At 36.1% G+C, this 24,830-nt stretch overlaps 1 protein-coding gene across 7 annotated transcripts in view; it reads right to left on the bottom strand.

Annotated features, from left to right (window-relative positions):
• Positions 1–268: 268 nt before the first annotated feature.
• Positions 269–24,830, bottom strand: part of LOC123526984 (elongation factor 1-delta-like) — an 84,229-nt gene continuing 59,667 nt past the window's right edge. Inside the window, exons 1-9 of one of the 7 annotated variants that reach the window (XM_053523756.1) lie at positions 21,537–21,658; positions 15,357–15,473; positions 11,638–11,724; positions 9,082–9,202; positions 8,149–8,309; positions 7,408–7,477; positions 6,835–6,960; positions 2,225–2,340; positions 269–440 (exon numbers count right to left, since the gene is read on the bottom strand). In XM_053523756.1, coding sequence (XP_053379731.1) covers positions 402–440; positions 2,225–2,340; positions 6,835–6,960; positions 7,408–7,477; positions 8,149–8,309; positions 9,082–9,202; positions 11,638–11,724; positions 15,357–15,473; positions 21,537–21,641 — 942 coding nt within the window. In that variant the 5' untranslated portion in view covers positions 21,642–21,658 and the 3' untranslated portion in view covers positions 269–401. Of the gene's footprint in view, positions 441–2,224; positions 2,341–6,834; positions 6,961–7,407; positions 7,478–8,148; positions 8,310–9,081; positions 9,203–11,637; positions 11,725–15,356; positions 15,474–21,536; positions 21,659–24,830 lie in introns of those variants that run through there. The other 6 variants (XM_053523757.1, XM_053523758.1, XM_053523759.1 and 3 more) reach the window with 6 other exon arrangements.

Below are 24,830 nucleotides of genomic sequence, written 5' to 3'. Positions count from 1 at the left end.
CGTGTTATTATTACGCATCACCGTTTCCTCTGCAAATGGTCCCGATGAGAATTGGTTAAACAAACATAAATTTTCTTCGTATTTTGGTCAATGTTTGGGTCGCTCGAAACCATGGATAACTTGAGCATTTTGCTCATCCCCTTGCGACCTCGAGCGAGCGGTGTTTCACTGTATTCTAATATAGGTAATTAATACAGCACCGAATATGATCTACATTCTCAGCCCAAGAAAAAACTACATTCTCAACCAAGAGACAAAAAACGTGGAATTCTAGACCTGATACTTTATATAAACTAGAATCACACTTATAAATATCTGTTACACACAAGAGTTTTATTGTGATACTGGTTTAAGGACATGTAATGCTATGTCTATTAACATTTTGTAAGTTAAATGTCCATTTAGATCTTGTTGAAGGCAGCTATATCCATACTTTGGACCTGAAAAAAAGATAAAAGAAAAATATCATTATATTATTGAACTAGAAACAATAAAGAACAAAAGTCACTTAACAAAATTACTTGTACATTTAAAATGGAGTCCATTCACATCTTTGGTTAACCAAAATTAGTTAACAACTGCCTTTCATGAAAGTATCCTTTGGTATAAGGCAGTGGCTAGTGAACCGTCACCAGTGCAACAGACCCGAGGTCTAGTGCACCGTCACCGGTGCAGCAGACCTGAGGTTATGACAGAATGAGCATCATTGAAAGAAATAAATAATTTTTAATTTTCATAAATAGTATACTAGTATATTTATGTCCATTTAAGATTAGTTATTGTCTGTATCTGGATACATCAACATTGAAATCCGAATTTAATTTTAGATTCACTATCTCATGATCAGAGCTGCCGATACAAAAGACAAAAAACACGTCCAAGCCAATTATTAAATAACGTTAACAAGCTACCAAGAAAGCCTACATTTTTAGACCTCAATTTATTGTTTTAATTTAATCTTTATTGTTTGCACGGTTTTTATCATAGATTTCGTAAGATGTAGCTTTTTTAAATTAATAATATAACAAACATTGAAATTATAAACGTTTTCACTGTAAATGTACATTATAAAAATTTGCTTGCAAGATGTCAACATTTCCGAATTTCAGGTTTCATGAAGAGTTAATGTCAATTGTCACTGACATAATAAATCCAAGATCGAATTTCAGTTTTGATATACATACATAATAATATATATCCAAATGCAGACAATAATTAATCTCTATATTCAACTTGAATAAAATTAATTGACGAAATAACGATATACAGTATTCATGAAAATCACAAAAAAAGAAATTTAAAAGGATCAATGAAATTCATTATGTCATTCGGAAATAGCTTAGTAAATGATGGATACCACTGTTGCCGAAGAACGGAGGTAAAGCGGTAATTAACAGGTTTACAAGTAGAGGTTTATCTTATTTCATTCTTTTAGTTATGTTCTTGAATTTTACTGGAGAAAATATCTTTTGATTAAACTTTACGTAAAGGCTATATTTTATATATAACAAAAATGATGGTGCACTAGACCTCGGGTCTGCTGCACCGGTGACGGTTCACTAGCCACTGCCTTGGTATAAACTTACTGAGATATCATAATTCACAAAGTATAAAAATAGTGTCTAGAAAGCATTTAATTGTGGTATTGTAATAATGAACAAAACTCTACAATTTAAATGTAATTTTACAAACTGTTAATACCAGTTTTCACTTCATCTATTAAGTTTACATTTTGTAACATGGCTTCATTGAAATAGTGAACTTCTATCTATCTTTTTCTACACCTGACAAGGAGGCTCAACTTTAAATTTTACAATCTCTTAGAGAGCTAGCACAGTTTTTTGGAACAGCCTAGGCTACACATAGAAAGTTGAAGGCAACAGCCTAGGCTACACATATAAAGTTGAAGGCAACAGCCTAGGCTACACATAGAAAGTTGAAGGCAACAGCCTAGGCTACACATAGAAAGTTGAAGGCAACAGCCTAGGCTACACATAGAAAGTTGAAGGCAACAGCAAAAATTTCCATCGACCAATACTGTTATCTGTTGTGAAATCAAACAAAATTTGTTTTCATTGCAGGAATTTCATGATTTAAGCCAAAAACAGTTTTTTTTTTTTGGAGCTGATTGAATATTCAAATTCCAATGCCCTAGATTTACTGTATATTCTGATTCAGAATTTCGGAACTATATAATGTATATAACAGATAAATATATGCTTACAAGATCTTCAAATGCTGTAATTTTGTCTTCAAGGTCATCTGTACTGACTTTAGCATCTTCGATTACAGCATTTATTTGCAGTTTTTTAATACCATATCCTACTGGAACTAACTTCCCTGAAATCAAGGACAGATAAAAATTTGTTAACATTACATAACAAGAGGGTCATGATGACCCTGGATTGCTCACCAGAGTAATATGAGCTACATGTTTCAAATGTCAAACTGATGATTTTTAGAAATTTTTTGGAAGATTTTCCGATGTACAATCAAGTAACCCCTGGGGCGGGGCCAATTTTGCCCCGAGGGTCATGATTTGAACAAAGTTTGTAGCAGTCTACTAAGCAATGTTACATATCAAATATCTAAGATCTACGCCTTCTGGTTTATTTTTAGCAAATTTATGAAGATTTCCCTATGTTCAATCAAGTAACCCCTGGGGCTGCGTCAATTTGACCCTGGGGGGAGGGTCAAGATTTGAACAACTTTTGTAGAGGTCCTCTAGGCAATGCTACAAGCTCTAGGCCTTCTGTTGTTTTTTTTTTAGAAAATTTTGAAGATTTTTCTATGTACAATCAAGTAACCCCATGGGGCAGGGTCAATTTGACCCTGTGGGTCATGATTTGAAAAAATCAAGTGACCCCTGGGGTGGGGTCAATTTTGACCCCGGGGGTCATGATTTGAACAAATTTTGTAGAGGTCCACTAGGCAATGCTACATGTCAATTATCTAAGCTCTAGGCCTTCTGGTTTATTTTTAGAAATTTTTTGAATATTTTCCTATCAAGTGACCCCTGGGGCGGGGTCAATTTTGACCCCGGGGTCATGATTTGAACAACTTTAGTAGAGGTCCATTAGGCAATGCTACATGTCAAATATCTAAGCTCTAGGGCTTCTGGTTTTTGAGAAGAAGATTTTTTTAAGATTTTCCTATGTAAAATCAAGTGACCCCTGGGCCGGGGTTCATGATTTGAACAAATTTGGAAGAGGTCCACTAGGCAATGCTAAATGTGAAATATCTAAGCTCTAGGCCTTCTGGTTTATTTTTAGAAATTTTTTGAAGATTTTCCTATATAAAATCAAGTGACCCCTGGGGCGGGGTCAATTTTGACCCCGGGGGTCATGATTTGAACAAATTTTGTAGAGGTCCACTAGGCAATGCTACATGTCAACTATCTAAGCTCTAGGCCTTCTGGTTTATTTTTAGAATTTTTTTGAAGATTTTCCTATGTAAAATCAAGTGACCCCTGGGGCGGGGTCAATTTTGAACCTGGGGTCATGATTTGAACAATTTTAGTAGAGGTCCACTAGGCAATGCTTCACACCAAATATATAAGCTCTAGGGCTTCTGGTTTTTGAGAAGAAGATTTTTAAAGTTTTCCTTTCGGTTTCCATGGCAACCAGAGTTCTGCATGGAATTCAATTCTTTAAAAAATTTTGTAGAGCTTCACCCAAGGAATATTCCTGTGAAGTTTGGATGAAACTGGCCTAGCGGTTTATGAGGAGATGTCATTTAAAGTAAAAAGTTTACGGCCGGACGCCGGAAGGTGACCCATCCTAATAGCTCACCCCGAGACTTTGGCTCTGGTGAGCTAAAAAATAGAGTATAAGTTTGTGGATATATTAAGTAAACAGTATTACTGACATACAGATAAAGCATATTAAATTTTGAACCAGGCCATGAGAAAACCAACATAATGGCTTTGCTACCAGCATTGATCCAGACCAGCCTGCGCATCCACGCAGTCTGGTCAGGATCCATGCTGTTCGCTAATGGTTTCTTTAATTGCAGAAGGCTTTAAAAGCGAACAGCATGGATCCTGACCAGACTGCGCGGATGGTCTGGATCTATGCTGGCCGCAAACCAACTATGTTGGTTTTCTCATGGCGTGGCTCATTTATACTACGAGTGATCTACATTAGAATATCTCTTTTTTTAATTCTTTTTGTTGGGACTGTACAAAATTATAGGTCATATGGCAACTTTTCCACTTCTGATGATGGAGGAAGACCCCAGGAGCCCCTCTGGGCACTATTTCAGGCACGGATAGGCACCTGGGAGTAATCATCAAGCCAACTGGAGGGCTTCCTCACATAAAAGAATTCTACAGTTAAAATAAGGTTTTGAACCCACAGCGGTGAGCGGGAAGTGACCTGGACTGTCTCTTTAAATATCATTTTGAACACATTACCTTGTCAATTATTTCTGTAAAATAATTAGCACATCCCTCCAACCCTGAACCTGGCTAAAACTAGATTTGTGTCCATTAAACACAGGTGCCTCCCCCACCTCACGACTTGCAACACAAACTTTATTTGCATTTTTCACAAAGTCAAGGACCATAACTTTGGCCGAGCTGCATGTTTTCCCTAAACAGAACACCAAATGCACAACTTCACATGCTATATAACAATCCTCTAATGTTTAATGACTCTAGATCAAGTACATTTTGAGATACAAGGATCATGAATTTTTATGCCCTAAATGAATATTTTTGACTAAGTCAAGGGCCATTACTCTGGTCTATAAGAAATCACAACTAAAACATCAGGTACACAACTACCTCATGCTGAAGGACAATCCTGTGAGGTTTGATGACTCAAGGTCAAATACTTTTTGAGATATGCACAACAAAAACTCAAGACGAACACATTTTTAACTAAGTGAAGGGCCATCACTATGGTCTGGCTAAGTGAAATCCAATTAAAATACCAGGTGCAAAACCTCACATGCTGAATGACAACCCTGTGAGGTTTGATGACTCTGGGTAAGATACTTTTTGAGATATGAATGGCACAAATTGACATAAAATGACATAAATTTGGACTGACTGATGGTCAAGTGCAATTCTAAGTGCCCTTCCACCCCCAACTAACACTTTGGTAACATAAAAAGACTGCTTCATGCACATCAAAGTCATGGCCTGAACAAGAATTGACATGACCTTTGACTCCTATGTGTGACCTTGACCTATGAAATAGGAACTCTGTGTTTGTGTGTGACCCTCTATTTCATTGAGGTCAATATTCATGCCAAATATACACAGGATTGCTCCATGCATTTCAAAATTACTGTTTGGACAAAAATGGGGTGGACATAAGCACTAACAAATATTATACTAAACAACCATTTTGAAAACTACATTGAGTTCACCGCAAGTGGGCTTAAAAATAAGGCAATAAATTTCTATTTTCTGTGCTTAACATACTTACTTTGTCCTCAGATAAGACCATCCAGAGCTATGGTCTTAGCTATTTTTTCCCTCTTCTCAAAGTAAGAACCTTTTTTAATAGGGTCCAATTAATACTTAACATTATCTTGTTTTACAACAAAGCATCTATATATCTAAACCCTGTGTTAAATATTTTCAGCATTTTTCAAATATTTTGTTATGAGACCTGTGCTCAGTCCATTTCAAAATGTTTCCTATAACACTTGTTCCTTTGTCTCAAAAGAAGAACATACCTTTCTATGTTCTATATAACAATAATACTATTAAACAATTTTACCTTGTCCAACACAAAGCTATCTATTTATGTTAGATCTCCCGTAAGATTTTAGCATTTTCACTGGTTAAAAGGTGGTCACTTTGCGACTCCCAATATTTCTTTGAAGGATCAGTAGACTTTCATGTCGTTCTAGGCTAAAACTAAGTGGTCAATAAAGCAACTCAGTTATAGAGTTTGTTAGTTACCCTCCGAAGAAATAGGTGGGGTCAGTATGATAACTAGGGGGAATCAGCAACACCTCACCACCCCATTTATTATATTGACCCCATATATTTCTGTGGAGGGTCACTAACAAACCAAATAATTAATATCATGGTCCATACTAAACAAGGCCATATATTTTTATGGTCCATTCTAAACAATCTTACCTTGTCCCCAAACAAGGCCATCCATTTCTATGGTCCGTACTAAACAATCTTACCTGCTCCCCATACAAGGCCATCCATTTCTATGGTCCATACTAAATCTCCCTGCTCCCCAAACAAGACCATCCATTTCTATGATCCGTACTAAACAATCATACCTGCTCCCCAAACAAGGCCATCCATTTCTATGATCCGTACTAAACAATCTTACCTGCTCCCCATACAAGGCCATCCATTTCTATGGTCCATACTAAATCTCCCTGCTCCCCAAACAAGACCATCCATTTCTATGATCCGTACTAAACAATCATACCTGCTCCCCAAACAAGGCCATCCATTTCTATGATCCGTACTAAACAATCTTACCTGCTCCCCAAACAAGGCCATCCATTTCTATGGTCCGTACTTAACAATCTTACCTGCTCCCCAAACAAGGCCATCCATTTCTATGGTCCGTACTTAACTATCTTACCTGCTCCCCAAACAAGGCCATCCATTTCTATGGTCCGTACTTAACTATCTTACCTGCTCCCCAAACAAGGCCATCCATTTCTATGGTCCGTACTTAACTATCTTACCTGCTCCCCAAACAAGGCCATCCATTTCTATGGTCCGTACTTAACCATCTTACCTGCTCCCCAAACAAGGCCATCCATTTCTATGGTCCGTACTTAACTATCTTACCTGCTCCCCAAACAAGGCCATCCATTTCTATGGTCCGTACTTAACTATCTTACCTGCTCCCCAAACAAGGCCATCCATTTCTATGGTCCGTACTAAACGCTCCAGCTCTGCCATATCAGTCTCATCATCCCATGGTTTTACGTCTAACAACAAACTTGACTTTGCTATAACTGCAGTTTCTGTAAATTATGCACATAATTATAAAATAACCATTTACGAAGGACTCTTGCTAAATGCAAGCATTCACAAGTTACTGAATAGAAACCATGCCAATTTTTGAGCACTGTGAACAGACTCAATCAAACCAAGTCTGTATTACTTTGCTTGCTTGCATTTTACACGTCAAAATGATCTTACTGATTTTATTGACTTTCTGATACTAAAATACAAATGGTAATATCTACTGAACACAGAATTTAGATAGCTATAGTACTGACCATTAACCATATACAGCACCTGCTGGTCAGTCCAACATCAAATTTGACAGTCTACTCCTATATTCCAGAGTAAAGTTACCACCAGCTTCACACAATATTCATTCAAAGATACCAATGAAGAAATGTGAGGCAAAAGAGACTGTAAAGTGGAAAGAAATCCATGCATGATATTATACAGTGTAAACTTACTTTTAGCTTTCTTTGCTGCGTATTCTGCTAATCTCTTTTTGGTTTCTTCATCTTCACTTGATGAATCATCCTGAAGAGTACCGTTATACAAATATTGTCAGAATTACAACATATACAAATAAATAACAGGAATGCCAAAATGTCACGATAACAACTTGCCATAACCAGGGGTCACACTTACATTGGCAACATGAGCCATTTGCTACAATTTCATATTTGACCCTGCTGTGACCTTGACCTTTAACCTACAGACCTGGTTTATACACTCTACATATACATGTAGTCTCATCATCGCCTCCTCTAATCACCTCATCACCACCTCCGCTCTACACCAGGTATCCACCTTTAAAGTCAATACCACAAGTAGTTTTGAAGTTGTGCCAGGACACAAAAAACACACCCACTGTCTCACTGCTGCCTATATATATGCCAAGTTTGAGGCAGATACCTTGAATGGTTATTAAGTTACAGTCTGGACATAAAATATGGAAGACAGATTTGTCCCTGCTGTAACCTTGACCTTTGACCTACAGACCTCTTTTTTTATATGCTTTGCATATTGTCTCATCTCTACCTGAATGCCAAGTTTTAAAGTAAATACCTTGAATGCTTATAGACTAATGCTCTGTACAGGAAATATGATGGACAGAGAGACAAATGGACAGACACATCAATTTTGTCATCACATAATGCATCCTTTTTTCCAAAATGGGCATATAAAAAGCTCTGACAAACACGTACATCACCAAAAGGATCGAAATCACTATCACTGTCTTCTTCTTTTGCTGGTTCAGCAGGTTTACTGTCTGCTGGTGTAGAACTTGCTGTGCCTTTGTTTGCAATCTCAAGGGCCGCTACTCTTGCTTCAAGTTTCTTTACAAGGGATGTAAGATCTTGTGAATCTAAATAAAACATGGACAAGTTATTTCAAACTTGCATAAAATCAACAGAATCACTTTAGAAGCTTCCCTGATTCTACATTCTGCCAATTGTAAGAGGCATACTCCGGACTCTTATTCAAATGTTGGAGAAGCTGGAACTCAGACCCAGGATCCCTGGCAATTAGAATTAAGTGCAAAACACAGAAGATGCTACAATTCCAGATGCCTTCCTGGTTCTTTAAATCGCCTGGTGTAAGGCCTCTTATCTAAATGTTAGTAACTTTTATTTGGAGTGGAAGCTGGAACTCACAACTCCTGGTTTCATAGAACTTTCAACATGTAACCACTGGTCTATTATTTATTGCAGACTTCTTATTTCAGTTTATGCCAATTTACATAGTTTTTCATATCTATCCTACTGTACTTTCACATTCAGAAATCTGAATAATAATTTCATTCTGCACAGCTGTAATTATGATCTTGACAATACAAAAGAGTTCTTTTTTTTCAATTTAAGGCAAGACAGATTTGTAATACTTAAATGAAGAAACTATATCATGTTGTAATATTTAGCAACTCCAGATATTCAGTGAAATATAATTTTTTAAATAAACTTTCTCTATATAGATCTATATAATGTTACACTCTATTTTTTATTTTCTGAAGGTGCTTAAGCATTGTATGATTTACACTGGCATTATTTCAAAGGAAAATTGTGGCATAACCATTACTTGGCATTAATGTATTACTAATGTATTCATGTAAACAAAACCATTCTGAAATATTTGCTTACTTTTCTTGAGATTGTTGTTTTCAGTTTCCAGGGCTTTGATTCTGTTTAACACCTGTTGGTTCGCAGCACCACCTGTCGATCTGTCGCCGGTACCCTGCACAACACAATCAACACAGACCAACTGAATACACCAACACATGCAACAACAGTGGCACCAGCAAATCAACAGTGAAATTTCAAGAAATGATCAGTAAAATAAAAGTATGTTAAAGAAAATGATAAATTAAAAAAAAAAAGTAAATTCAAAAGTAACATATATCACAAAATTAAGACAAAAAACAATAACAAAAAATGGTCAATTAACAACAAATTAATGATGGTCACAAAAGCACAAAAGAAAATTTTCATTTCATCAAGAAATGCACACAAGATCATAAAGCCACCATGCAGCAGTTTGTTATTTCAATTGAGAGAAAAGGAATTTTGTGGTTAGATACATAGAGGGAATGTCCATTTAACATGCATAAATAATTTGAGAAAGGTACCAGGGGTTGCCACGGATACACATAGGACAAAGCCACATTCCAGGAAGACAAATTAAGCCCAAGGATATGAACAAAACAGAAAATACAATACAAGCACATTATGAAGCAAAACACAGGGAAGACAATTTTACACACAATGAAACACAAAAAAAGAAATGCAAGCATGCATATTATTGACAAAAATGTAAGAAAATTAGAAACAAAACACAGATAGGATACAATGAAGCACAACAACAAAGGGAAAAAAGTTTAGGTTAGTATTAGTACAAGCAATTCATAGTCATACTGAATGAACATATAATAACAATGTTAAAGTACATAACAAATTCTGTTTATTTTAACAAGTCTTCATTATATATTACTTTAAATTCTGATAAAAAAAACATATTATTAATGAAGACAACCTTCAACATAATGCAATTTTTTTCAAATACTAGCTCACAGGAAAGGGTGTTGCTACCAGAAGACAAATCAAGTTGCAATAAAGATGCTAAAATTTCCAAAGGAAATGCAGACTAAAATACTATAACGGATGAATTATTTTCTTTATATAAAAGTTGAGATTAAATATTAAGAATGAGTGGTGAAACATGCAATCATCAAGTAGATGTACATTGTAAACCATTTTGCTCTAATAGTTTTTCTGACTTGAGCGGCCCATTCACAAACAGCTGTCCATATTGGTAACAAGTTCTGCCATGACCTTGACCAAGCTGTAAACCCCTTGTGTATAGAGCTACAGATGTTGAGATGTTTTTCCCCATAATTTAAAAATTAACACATGAATAAACTCACAAAATTGAAATATTACTTTATTTTTTCCTCTGATAACCATGACTTTTATGAATATCTGTTAATATGGAAATTTTTATGACCTAGAAAACACCCTGACACTGCACTGTTTGAAATTTAGGATGTCACAAGAGCATGTTCTGTTCTATTCTAGCAACTTAGGTAGCAAGCAGCAAACATTTCATTTGAAGTGCATGACAGTGGTGAAAGTGTAAGTTGAGGGTGGGGTACGGGGTGGGTCATAGGCTGAGGTGTGAAATGTAAGGCTGCAGGTGTACAATGCGCATGTAGCATGTGCATTTGATATGCAGAACATTTCTGTTACTTGGCTGTCCCTTGAGCATGATTGAAGGTAGCAGAACAAGAGCTGTCCGTAAGACAGCGTGCTCAACTTTTCTAAGTGCTTGACTCTGAATTAGAGCTTTGCCAGTAAAAACTTTGTAAAACTTTAACCAAAAGTTTCCAAGTTAAAAAAGGACATAAGTCTGTCAAAATTCAAATCAGAGTTATGGGTATAGTTTCTCCTGGTGTAGACTTTGATAAATAAATGATTAAACAATTAACCGTTGGTTAAAGTTTTTGATAAAAGTCAAATATCTCTGTTACTATTAAAGCTATTGACTTGAAACTTGAAATTCTTATATACTATCAAAGTCTACACCAGGAGAAACAATCCCCATAACTCTGATTTGAATTCTGACAGAATTATGCCTCTTTTTAACTTAGAATTTTTGGTTAAAGTTTTTGATAAAGTCAAATACCTCTGTTACCATCAAAGCTTTTGACCTGAAACTTAATATAGTTATTAACTATTAAAGTCTACACCAGGAGAAACAATCCCCATAACTCTGATTTGAATTATGACAGAGCTAGGCCCCTTTTTAACTTGGAATTTTTTGGTTAAAGTTTTTTGTAGTCAAATATCTCTGTCATTTTCAAAGCTTTCAATGACAATTGTCCTTGACTCCATTAAAAAGCTAACAAAAATTCAAATGAGATGCATTGGGAGAGTTTTGGTTAATGCATCTGAATCTATCTGACGGGTTTGAGAAAACATACACAGAGAGGCTTACTGAGCACTGTAGTTTTCTGGATCAACTAATTATTTTGGACATCATGTTACCTGATCCATACTTTATATAGTTCCTATGGCCAACTACCTTGGTATAGAAAGCTGTTTGTGAGTTAGGCTACTAGAGTGAAAAGAAATGAAAATCTGTTTCATGAAAAGATGTATGCAGCTTGATGTGAGAGAGGTACGACAAAGATCAGTACTCACTTCGTTTAAAGCTTTATGGATATTTTGACGAGCTTGAGCTATTTCGGATATTAAGTTGCTGCCGTGTGTAAGATTTGTTCCCTGATTCTAAAAATAGAGCAAAATTTGCAGTAATCTATACCGCTGCCATTGATTAGAACTATGTATCAATATCTCACTGACAAATATTGACAATACATTGATACCGGTACAATATGAATTTTACAAATTATAGTAAAAAGCAATATATTTCAAGGCAAGATATCCTCTTTTCTGCGCCCTAATAAATCCTCAAACGATTCTACACAAAGAGAACACTCTATAATATAAGAACTGAAATATAAATTTAAGTTTACATTCAATTTCTTTTGAATATTTAAAGAGTTTTTTCATATATCTGTGCAGTTTATTTCTTTCTTTTTCTTGTGTTTTATTGCAACTACCAATATTCCACTCACTGACTTGACCTAATTACAGTTAATGTATACAGATGACAGCTCCAGAAATCTACATGATCTCTGCACTTTTAATAAATTTTCAAACATGTGTTTCATTCCTTGCAAGACAATTACTTTTTCAAGTTTCAATGTCCTTCGCAGATAAAACTTGAGTCCAATTATCTTATTCAGATCAATGGTTTCAGGCAAAAAAGGGTCTTTTAAAGCAAATATTTAATGTTAGTAACTTATAAATCTGATTAAATGAAGAGGGCCACTTAGGCCCGCATTACTCACCTGATCTAAATTTACCAAATATGAACAAGTTTCAAATTTGACCAAAATTTCTTAACAAAGAAGAAAATGTTTGAGCCTGACCTAGATGTTATTAATTCTGATCAGGCTTCATTAAGATCAGACAGAAAACCTGGCCTCTACACTATTTAAGATTTTTTCTTTAAATTAAAGTTTAGTTTTTGACTCCAGAGGACCCAGTATCAAACTTGTCTGAAAGTTCATTATTCAACCAAATATCATTAAGATCTGGCCAATATTGTGACTTCAAGAAAATTAACAGTAAACCTGCTAACCAACACATTATGAACACAACAGCTTACCCTGAGCACTTTTAAGCTCAGATGAGCCAAAAATATACAAGTTAATTAGTATGTCCATGACTCAAACTGGGTTAACCTTTACCCTGCTAATTTTCTAAAATTATCAAACGGACTGGTCCATCATTCAATTTGGGCAGTATCATTTATTATTCGAAGGGGTGTTCCATGCAAATTTACTGACTGAAAAGTGAACAGTGCAGACCACGTTCAGATGTGCAGGCTGATCTTGGTCTGCACTTGTCACAAAGGCAGAATCACTTGCCGCCAGCAGGCTAAAGGTTTTATATACCAACAAATGTATAAACCTAGAAAGCTGATTAAAAGATAATAAATTGTTAAGCTGTATAAATTAAAACAAAGAGGACCATGATGGTCCTGAATCGCTCACCTGTCCCCACATGACCGAGTTTTGAACCGAGTACGACGTCGTTTTTTCTATTATTTAACATAGTGACCTAGTTTTTGAGCTCATGTGACCCAGTTTTGAACTTGACCTAAATATCATCAAGATAAAAATTCTGACCAATTTTCATGAAGATCCATTGAAAAATAAAGCCTCTAGAGAGGTCACCAGGTTTTTCTATTATTTGACCTAATGACCTAGTTTTTGAAGGCATGTGACCCAGTTTAGAACTTGACCTAGATATCATCAAGGGGAACATTCTCAACAATTTTCATGAAGATCTCATGAAAAATATGGCCTCTAGAGAGATCACAAGTTTTTTCTATTTTTAGACCTACTGACCTAGTTTTTGACCGCACGTGACCCAGTTTCGAACTTGAACTAGATATCACCAAGATGAACATTCTGACCAATTTTCATGAAGATCCATTGAAAAATATGGCCTCTAGGGAGGTCAAAAGTTTTCTATTTTTAGACCTACTGACCTAGTTTTTGACCGCAGTTGACCCAGTTTCGAACCTGACCTAGATATCATCAAGATGAACATTCAGACCAATTTTCATACAGATCCCATGAAAACTATCACCTCTAGAGAGGTCACAAGTTTTTTTTTTATTATTTGACCTACTGACCTAACTTTTGAGGGCACGTGACCAGGTTTCGAACTTGACCTAGATATCATCAAGATGAACATTCTGACCAATTTTCATGAAGATCCATTGAAAAGTATGGCCTCTAGAGAGGTCACAATGTTTTTCTATTTTTAGACCTACTGACCTAGTTTTTGACCGCAGTTGACCCGGTTTCGAACTTGATCTAGATATCATCAAGACGAACATTCGGACCAACTTTCATACAGATCTCATGAAAAATATGGCCTCTAGAGAGGTCACAAGGTTTTTTTATTATTTGACCTACTGACCTTGTTTTTGACGGCATGTGATCCAGTTTCGAACTTGACCTATATATCATCAAGATGAACATTCTGACCTACTTTCATAAAGATCCCATGAAAAATGTGACCTCTAGAGTGGTCACAAGCAAAAGTTTACGCACGCATGGACGACGGACGCCGCACGATCACAAAAGCTCACCTTGTCACTTTGTGACAGGTCAGCTAAAAAAATAAGGAGCTGCGTTCAATAAACGCCTGATGCCCCCGGTGGCATCCTTGTCGATACAAAGCAACCTAAGTCCAAAACGAGGTCAAGTTCAAGGTCAAGGTCAAACTGAGGTCAGGTGAGGTCTGAAGATGAGGAATGGTCACAGGTTACATCTGCATTAGTATCAAGTCATTCTAGTAACGGGTATTGATGCTAGACGAAACGGTCCCATTTGGTTTACCTCGTACGGACGGACAGGACAATCACTATAATTATGCCTCCCGCATCAGTAGATGCCACGGACATAAAAATTAACATTACAGTTTCAGATTAAAAACTCATAAATCAACCAAATTTTCATCACAAAAATAAAACAAAACTTGTACCAGTGCAGTTTAAAATGGATAAAGAAACAACATGGAAATTCCAGCCAATCACCAATACAAATGATTTGAATGACAATTCTTTTAGTTTTCATCCCTAGGTAGCAGTCGCAGAAACCATTAGTACAGATCATTTCAGATGTTTAAAAATAAGCATATACATAAGAGGTATGCCAGTTTTCTAGCCTTCTGAATAAAACTAAATTTCTGATTTTGAAGTCACAATGAATTTTGAAGTTTTTAGTTTTCACCTCTACATAGGAAACCATTCACATTCATTTGAAACCTTCGACTCTGTCCATATTCTCTATTTATGGTAAAAGAAATCCATACATTAAAAGAATAAATGGATCCATCCAACACCCCCATATTTTCATCCAAGTCATTTGCTGAAATTTCAACTGTCTCTTGGCCTTTAAACTTTGCCAACTACTTTACAAAAAGGTAGTCTTGTGCTATACATGCTTGTATGCCTGCTTGTGTGAAATATATAATGATGTACCTGCTTCAAGAGCACACGCCTAAACATTTTGTGTGTAAAAAGACAATGTGTAAAAAGACAAAGACAACACAAAACCTTAAAGGTGTGACAGTAAGACAGAGAGAACATACATATCTTGAATGTGTATGAAGATAAGGGCCCAAGGTTAATAAAACTTGAGTTTGCAAACCAGTCAGAAAAACTCCACATCTGATTGGTTGTTTCTAAGCACAAATTTCAAACTGACCAATGGCAAGACTAAATTGTTGGACCTGACTGGTCTCCAAACTCAGTACAATGACATTAGACCCAGTACCTGTGATTGTGGCTGTGACCCAGACGTGCCGGCTAACACTTGCTGATAAAAAGCCTCGGCAGATTCATACTTCCACTGCTGGGCCCAGGTACCATCAAACAAAAGTGGATGAGTCATCTATGCAACAAAATAGAAAGACAAAGCTCTGTTTTATAAAATCATATATTCATACATTTAGTGAGCTCAATGCATAAGTAATAAGCACCAGAAGTGGGCTTTCCCCTGGGTGTAGAGTCACAACAACACACTTATAAATAAGGACTTTTCCAGCTTTTGATGGTGAAGACTAGAGGTACCTCTCAGGATACTGTTTCAGACAGGGGGTGAGGGCACCAGTCTGTCCCTAGAACCAATGACTTTCCATAAGCAAGTGTCTCAGGTTTCAATTCCATATTGATGACTGGCAAGAGATTTGAATTCAGCGACCTTAGGCACTCGAACAATGAGGCCTCTACAGAAGAATAGTGGCAAAGGAAATGTTTAAATATTCCAAGTTGTCAAATCAACCTGCTGATTTTCAACTTTGAGGGTTGTTATTAGTATTTTAGAGAGTCCAGTTTTTTCCCTTGGAAATTTTGATCTTCGAGGAACATAGAACTGTTTATTTATCATGCTAATGTAGAGATGGTACATAAGCTTAGGCATTCAACGACGACAACAACAAATCAAGTGCAAACTGAAGTGCATATCGCTTATATCCGCTATATATTATATATGCTAGCAATATTGCAACACTGTGAAGTAAATATGTGAACTTTTGACAGCGACACCAGCTTCGTTGTTTTGGTGGATTAGCTAAAGAAAGGCAATTGTCATTTCTTTTTAACTAACACAACCACTTTATTTATACTAAAGAAAAAGATCTGCATTATATTTATAATAGTTTCTGTAAGGCAGATTCTGCAAGGTAAATTCGATTCTGCATGCCTCAGTCAATATGCAAATTAGGTACATTTGTAAACACAAGGTGTGTGTCATAAAAAGTGAAATAACTTTTTTCGGCACAGTTTTTGGTATGGTTCTGGTGTCACCATCAGATAGAATATACACTTTATATCACTCTGTTTTAACTCAGTTTGAGGCCTTGATTATTCTTGGCAAACGAATTTTGTAAAATGTTGAGGGATTCGATGTCGTAAAATTCATATAGTCTATTTATATTTTTCTCATGAATGTTTTCTCCCCTATGATCATACCATACCTGTAAATCATCGGCAGTAATAAATAAAACAAATTGTCTTTGAATTAATTAGTTTGAAACTGAAAGATAATGCTCAACTTTTTTGTTTGAATGATTATTCATAGATCTTGAAATGAAGTAAACTAATTTTGCATACTTTATTCAGAGAACTAAATAGTCCTTAGGCTAGAAGAATTATCTATCACTAGCTTCACTTTTCCAAGTAGGACCAAATTTTTCGGATTACATATTGCCTTTCGGCATGGAAGATGTAGTATGAAAGTTAAATCATTATATATTTAAGGTACTCCCGGTATTAAGTTTTCAACAGAAAGTAATAGCAGATGCAAATTGAATTTTTAGGTACCATCTCTAGCTAATGTTCCAGTATTACTGTAACTGTTCAATTTGACAGTGCTAGCCTTTTGCAAACAAGTCATATTAAATTTAGATATTTTCTCATTCACGACTTTTCCCAGAAGGAGTTATACAGAAAAATATTTTGTTGTGCTTTGTTCAGAATTTTACATTCAAATATCGCGCCATTTGACGCATTTTGTTCCGTCGAATGAGATCGCTCGCACTGGGTAGAAGCGGAATTTGATGGGTTATCGAGATGTAAATAATTCTGAAAGCGATAAAATTCGCTTTATTTCTGCAAAAATAGCGTTCTTTGATGGCGATTTCTTGTTGTCATTGTTAAATTAATGTAAGACCTTCCGATCAGTAGAGTAACTTCGGGAAAATTCGACAGTCATGTATATTCGACACCTTGAATTAATATCCGCGTAGAAAAACCCATAATGTCCTTGAATAATTTTTCTTATGTAATTTATATGACGTCATATTTAGGTGAAAATGTGCATTTTTTGACTATTTCAGGGGCCATAACTCTGGAAATAGGGGACGGACCCAGATGAAAAATAGTATGTGCGCAAGTTCATATCATGATAAGGACTCATGCAAGGTTTCCTCAATTTATATCAAATACTTTCTGAGCTAGGCGTGTCACAAGGTGGAAATGTCCATTTTTGACTATTTCAGGGGCCATAACTCTAGAAATAGGGCGCGGACCCAGATTAAAAATAGGAGATGCGCAAGTTCATATCATGATTAAGACTCATGCAAGGTTTCATGAATCTATATCAAATACTTTTTGAGCTAGGCATGTCACAAGGTGAAAATGTGCATTTTTGACTATTTCAGGGGCCATAACTCTAAAAACAAGAGGGCCATGATGGCCCTATATCGTTCACCTGTTATCATTGCACTTGAGGACAAGAAGGTCCTCAGAAAAAATATCTAAGTCGAAAGGACAGGAACAACAAAGGGAAGAAATTTAACCAAAAAGAAAAAAAAATCTTACAAGGTATAGATATGTCAAAATACACCTAAAAATTGGAGGTACCATCCATGTTGTACCACAGAAAAGTGGTCTGAGTCGGTTTTTCACTACGGCCAATAATAAAAAAGTTACTAAAAATAAGCTATTTATAGTAACGTAAAAGGGAAGTAATTAAAAAAAAAATATTGTAAGTGAACAAAAGAAGGATCTGCCAAATAAATCTGTTGACATAAATGAAATTTCAGATCAGTACCTTCATTAGTTATGGAGATATACCCATTTTAATTTGAAATGAAGGGAGGTAATTTGACATAAAATCAGTCCATAGTTATCTACCCTGATTGTCTCAGTCCAACTAATAACAATAATGAAATTTCAAATAAGTCCTAAAAGTACTTACTGATATAAATCCATTTTGATTACAATCAGGGGAGGTAATCAGATATAAAATAACTCTGGAACCTACGATTGGATCTGATTTGTCATGGAATCCAAGATTTATTGTTGTTGAAGATATTTTGGAAGTTTGTATCAAATTAAAACCATAAATGAAGTCTCTATATGGCTGCAGAAGCCAAAATAGCCAATTTTGGACCTTTAAGGGGCCATAACTCTGGAACCCATGATGGAATCTTGCCAGTTCAAGAAAGGAAGCAAGATCTTGTGGTGATACAAGTTGTGTGCAAGTTTGGTTAAAATCAAATCATAAATGAAACTGCTATTGTGCAGACAAGGTCAAAATAGCTAATTTTGGCCCTTTCAGGGGCCATAACTCTGGAACCCATTATGGGATCTGGTCGGTTCAAGAAAGGAACCGGTATCTTATGGTGAGACAAGTTTTGTGCAAGTTTGATTAAATTCAAGTCATAAATGAAGCTGCTATTGTGCAGACAAGGTCAAAATAGCTAATTCTGGCCGTATCAGGGGCCATAACTCTGGAACCCATAATGGAATCTCGCCAGTTCAAGAAAGGAACCAAGATCTTATGGTGATACAAGTTGTCTGTAAGTTTGGTTAAAATAAAAGCATAAATGAAGTTGCTATAGTGCAGACAAGGTAAAAATAGCTAATTCTGGCCCTTTCAGGGGTCATAACTCTGGAACCCATAAAGGAATCTGGCCAGTTCAAAAAAGGCACCAAGATCTTTTGGTTATACAAGTTGTGTGCAAGTTTGGTTAAAATCAAATCATAAATAAAGCTGCTATTGTGCAGACAAGGTCAAAATAGCTAATTTTGGCCCTTTCAGGGGCCATAACTCTGGAAACCATAATGGGATCTGGCCAGTTCAAGAAAGGAACCGAGGTCTTATGGTGATACAAGTTGTGTGCGAGTTTGGTTAAAATAAAATCATAAATGAAACCACTATCGTGCAGACAAGAAATTGTTGACGGACGCATGCACGCACGCACAGACGACGGACGAAGGGTGATCACAAAAGCTCACCTTGTCACTATGTGACAGGTGAGCTAATAAGGGGAGGAGCCAGATGAAAAATAGGAGGTGCCTAAGTTCATATCATGATAAAGACTCATGCAAGGTTTTCATCCATTTATATCAAATACTTTTTGTTCTAGGCGTGTCACAAGGTGAAAATGTGCATTTTTGTCTATTTCAGGGGCCTTAACTCTGGAAATAGGGGGCGGAGCCAGACGAAAAATAGAAGGTGTGCAAGTTCATATCATGATAAAGACTCACGTAAGGTTTCATCAATTTATATCAAACACTTTTTGAGCTAGGCGTGTCACAAGGTGAAAATGTGCATTTTTGACTATTTCAGGGGCCATAACTCTAAAATTAGGGGACGGAGCCAGACGAAAAATAGAAGGTGCGCAAGTTCATATCATGATAAAGACTCACGCAAGGTTTCATCAATCTATATCAAATACTTTTGAGCTAGGTGCGTCATGAACTTCGGACAGACGGACGGACAAGAGCAAATCTATAATTATGCCCCCACCACTCATGGTGGGGGGGGGGGGGGGGGGGGGTGGGCACAAAAACAACACATAGGTCAAGACTGATCAACACAACACTGAACTGTCTATTAATAATTGCAATTCAAGGACCCAAGTTGGAAGACTTTCAATTTGAAAATTCAGTAGAGTTGTGGCATAAGGAGAAGCCAAGAAGATGTGTGATATAAACTTTAGTGCCTTACAAATAACTGTGAACTGTGACAGTGAGATGAAAGTGATGTGATGAAAGTAATTTATTATATAATGTATGTGACTACTACACACAGTTACTGTAGTAATATGATCAGCATAAGGACAAATTTGTGTTTAATAAAACACATTTGTAGATTGTATAACTGCTTATAATTAAAAGTGATAAAGATACAAATGTTACACTTAAAAAGTATATGTGGTTAAACTTGCTAAAAAGTCAACCCTCTTAAGCCCCTCACAAAACACCAGTTTGGCTACCACGTGCTTCCAGCTATCCCTTAATTTTTTTCTGGGGAGAACCCTGTACCCCACAGGTTTCGGTAACAAAAACGCCTTATTTCAGATCAAAATGTCGAGACAAATTCGTGCGAAGTGTTGCAGAGCTCTACTCTCCATCAAAACTTGCCCCCGCCGTTCAGATGGTAGAAAATGGTACCATGTCAAAAAGAAGGCAGCAGCGAAAAAAATAGATAAACATCATTAATGACGCTATATTGTATTGTTTCCCAAAACAATTAGCCGAACAATTAGCCGGCATTTGTATAATCTTCTGAACAATAAAGATTATTTTTTTTGTTTTACTTTTTATAGCTCGAGTTATGAAATCTAAAAAATTAGCGCCTACTCGTCAGCACAAGAACAGTTGTGTTATGTCTGTTGCGACATTTGCTGTTTTTAATGTAGCTATTCAAAAAATAATAAATGTTGTATATTTTTTAAAACTCCCCCAGGGTGCCGAATTTGCCCGAAAGATGTCGAACTTACATGAAGACAACAATCAGAATAATATCCATCCTATTGATGATGTAGATGCAAACACTGGGCAGCGTTTTATACTGAAGACGCAGAAAAGGTCTACTTTCGTTTTCATGAAATGTTCGCACCGATCATTCTGAATCGAAAATTGCTTCACTGTTTTTATGCTCAAGGTGTCGAATATACCCGAAGTTACTCTACATGAGTATCAGCGATACCTTATTTCTATGAAAAGTTATGACCGGCTAAACGGGGCGATGTTGGATTCCGTTCATTACCATGTTTTAATATAAGAACAGAGGATGGGACGTAATAAACTAAGAAGGCAACCATTTCTTTTTAATTTCATTATAAACTGGAAAAATAAAGCATGTAATTTATGAAAATAGGCCACCAAAGCTAAATCTGCAGTTCTAGTGCCAGTGTAAAAGATATTACAAAATTTCACTGCATCTCTGGTTTTCAAAAGCACATATCTCAAAAACTACTTAGAATATTTTAAAGACCTATACCTCATTCTTTTATCTCAAGATGTGTTCTTTCAAACTATTGTGAAATAAAAGCAATATGATGAATATCAAAGAAAAAACACCTGAACCCCCCTACCGGATGCAGACTACGCCAAAGGTCGTTGATATTCAGACATACTTTAAGGAATATATTGCATATCTATTTCCTCTATCATTTTAATGATTTGTGGTTGCCTTAGTTCACTAGACAGAATTTCTCACCTTACCGTGTAAAAACAACCGGCGACACGAGAAACGAACGGAAAAGGAAGTTGCCCCTGGGTTATGTGTAAGACATTGAAAAGAGTGAAAAGATATTGTTATCATCTAGTACATGTACTCTACATGATTAGCTTTTTGACAGATACAATACAATGCAATGCAATGTAACACAACACAACACTGTGAGTTTCAGTAGTTATCACCGTACTCGTTTTTATTTAATAGAGCATTTTCTTCACCCACTGTTTAAGCATTACTGATATTAAGTAAAAATGAAAAAACATATATAAATGTCCCACTTAATCTTATAGGGATTTCAGGTCTTACAGGTTACTTACAGGTTACTATGAATACATGGCGATATCAGTATTATGTAAGCATATATGTCACAGACAAATCTCTTTCGTTTTAACATGTGGACATAATATCCTACCCATTTTTTTGTTCAATAGAAGAAAAAACTATTTAAATCTAAAAAAAAAGGAGAAAAAAAATCTGTACTGTATTTAAGATTTTAAAAATATTTTGCTTCTGCAATGACACAAAAAATGCTTCAAATTGTATTCTAGCATAAAACTGCTGTTCTTGCCACTTTTCGGGGGTGTTTTAACAGGAGAGAAAACGTGTGTTAACAGAGAGATTCTCGCGCTCGCGTGCTGTTATAACATGCGTTATCCCATTCTCATCCATCAGAGATTCGTCAAAATCCCGAGACGAACGTTCATCCGGGGAACCACGGTACCTCTGGTATGCGAGAATGGCGTTATCCGTACAAAGAAAAAATGGATAAGAGATAGAAAAAACCTGTAAAGACCAGTGAATTTTGATATTATTAGCTCTTTTTGTTTCAGTTTATACTTACTAGATTACATAAAGTGCTATGATGAAAATTCTAGCATAAAACTGCCGTTACTGTTACTTTTCGGGGGTGTTTTAACAGGAGAGAAAACGTGTGTTAACAGAGAGATTCTCGCGCTCACGTGCTGTTATAACACCTTTTTATATATGCGCGTTCCGTGGCAAAGCGTAAACGGCCCAAAAACGGATAATTCAAAAGGAAATGATGTCAGCGTGAAAAAACAACGTAGACTTTACCGCGCATTTCATGAAAATTTAATGACGTTGAGGGACAATATATTCATTTACCTGTTTTTATGCGTTTTATGCTAGAATAGCTTGCGTTAGCGCATGTTCTTTTCGTGTCATAACATCTTCAGAATCCCTAGGGAATCGTTGGTGCCATCGCCCTAACGGGCTCAGGTACCAACCAACCCCTTGGGATTCTGCAGATGTCATAACACGAAGAAACACGTGTTATCCCTACACTTTTATTTCAGGCAACAAGAAAAATCTGTTTGGTTAAATGATGCGTTACTCAGCCATATTTTGACAAACTGAAATATATGGATAGGCCTAATCATTCTAGCATAAAACTGCTGTTATTGTCACATTTCGGGGGTGTTTTAACAGGAGAGAAAATGTGTGTTAACAGAGAGATTCTCGCGCTCACGTGCTGTTATAACACCTTTTTATATATGCGAGTTCCGTGGCAAAACGTAAACGTCATTCGGCCCCAAAACGGATAATTCAAAACAAAATGACGTCAACGTAAAATACAACTCGGACATTCCCGCGCATTTCATGGAAATTTAATGACGTTGAGGTAGGATGTATTCATTTATTAGTATTTTTTCCGCGTTTTATGCTAGAATAGCGTTAGCGCATGTTCATTTCATGTTATAACATCTGCAGAATCCCTCGGGATACGTTGGTACCCTCGCCCTACGGGCTCGGGCATCAACCAATCCCTCGGAATTCTGTAGACGTTATAACACGAAAAAACATGCGTTATCCCTACAATGACACGAAATCGGATATAATAACACTTATCCCGCATGAATCGCAATCGATTTAGTTTAGTTTAAACATATTTTATTGCTCATTCAATATTTACAAGCATATATAACATTTTTTACAAACACAGACAATAAGCAAATGGGTCGGGCCACAAGTTCTTGCAACATCAGATGACGGCCCTCCCCAACAGATATAAAACGAAACAAATTGGCGGAAAAAATTAAAGGTTTTGTAAATTTGAAAATGAAATAAAGCATGTATATTTTTATGAGAGAGAGAGAGAGAGAGAGAGAGAGAGAGAGAGAGAGAGAGAGGGAGAGGGTGGTGGGTGGTCCAGCTCCTTGGGAAGTCAATCTCCAGTATTCTCAACTTTATATTCTCATTCATAATATCATACATTACTGTTAGAATCTTGCAGTCTGTTTTATGTATTTTTGAACCTGTAAAAATATATAATTATTCTCCTCATCCGTATATCTATCGCTACCAAAGAGCAGAGTTTCTAAATTTAGCGGATGAAACATACGAGTATCACGAAATAAGTTAATTCTTTGAGTTTGGAAGTGAGTACAGTTGAAGAAAAAATGTTCTGCGTCCTCATTTTGATGACCACATTCACACATAGGATTATTACGAAGATGATTACGAAAGAGATCACCATTTATGTTACTACAGTAATTACGCATGCGTGTATGATATACCGAAATTTGTCTGTCACCTGAGCAGTAGTATTCAGGAATGGTATGCGCTTTAAATTTTGTCTTTAATTTAGTTTTGAAAATGTTAATTGATTCCGAGTTTCTTATGTCTAGTTCAAGATTGTTCCAAAGAGAAGTGGCTGACGGAATAAAAGAGGAACTGTATATCTGAGTACGACGGGCTAATGTTTCATAGTCGTTGTTATTACGAAGAGGATAGGGAGTAGTTTCAGAAGCAGTTGCAGGAAATAAATCTGCTAGATAATTTGGCAAGTTTCCTTGTCTTGCTATATAAACAGTTACAAGTTTTTGAATAGTGCGCCTGTCTTTTAATGAAACCCAACCTATTTCCTTCGTTTACCGTTCAATTGAGACTGATCTGGTTAAGCCAGTTACAATTCGTGCTGTTTCATACTGAATCTTTTCTAAAGCTTGTTTCTCATAGTCTGCACATCCATTCCATACAACAGATGCATATTCTAATAAGGACCTTAAATAAGATATGTATATCTGATTCAATGAATTACGATTAATTTTAAATTTCAGTGATCTCATTAATCCAAGGACTTTCGAAGCGAATGACATAATATTATTAATATGATCATGCCATTTTCCATCAGATCTAAATGTTACTCCTAAATGTTTATGACTTTCGACAAAGTCAAGATTAACATTATCGAATATCAATGCAGGTTTACGTTCTGATCCTAATGTAAAAAATACTACTTCTGTTTTACTA

This window comes from Mercenaria mercenaria, chromosome 14, assembly GCF_021730395.1.
Source record: "Mercenaria mercenaria strain notata chromosome 14, MADL_Memer_1, whole genome shotgun sequence".
Lineage (NCBI taxonomy): Eukaryota > Metazoa > Mollusca > Bivalvia > Venerida > Veneridae > Mercenaria > Mercenaria mercenaria.
Note: the sequence above shows the minus strand (reverse complement) of the source record. Positions and strands in the feature narration are given on the sequence as shown.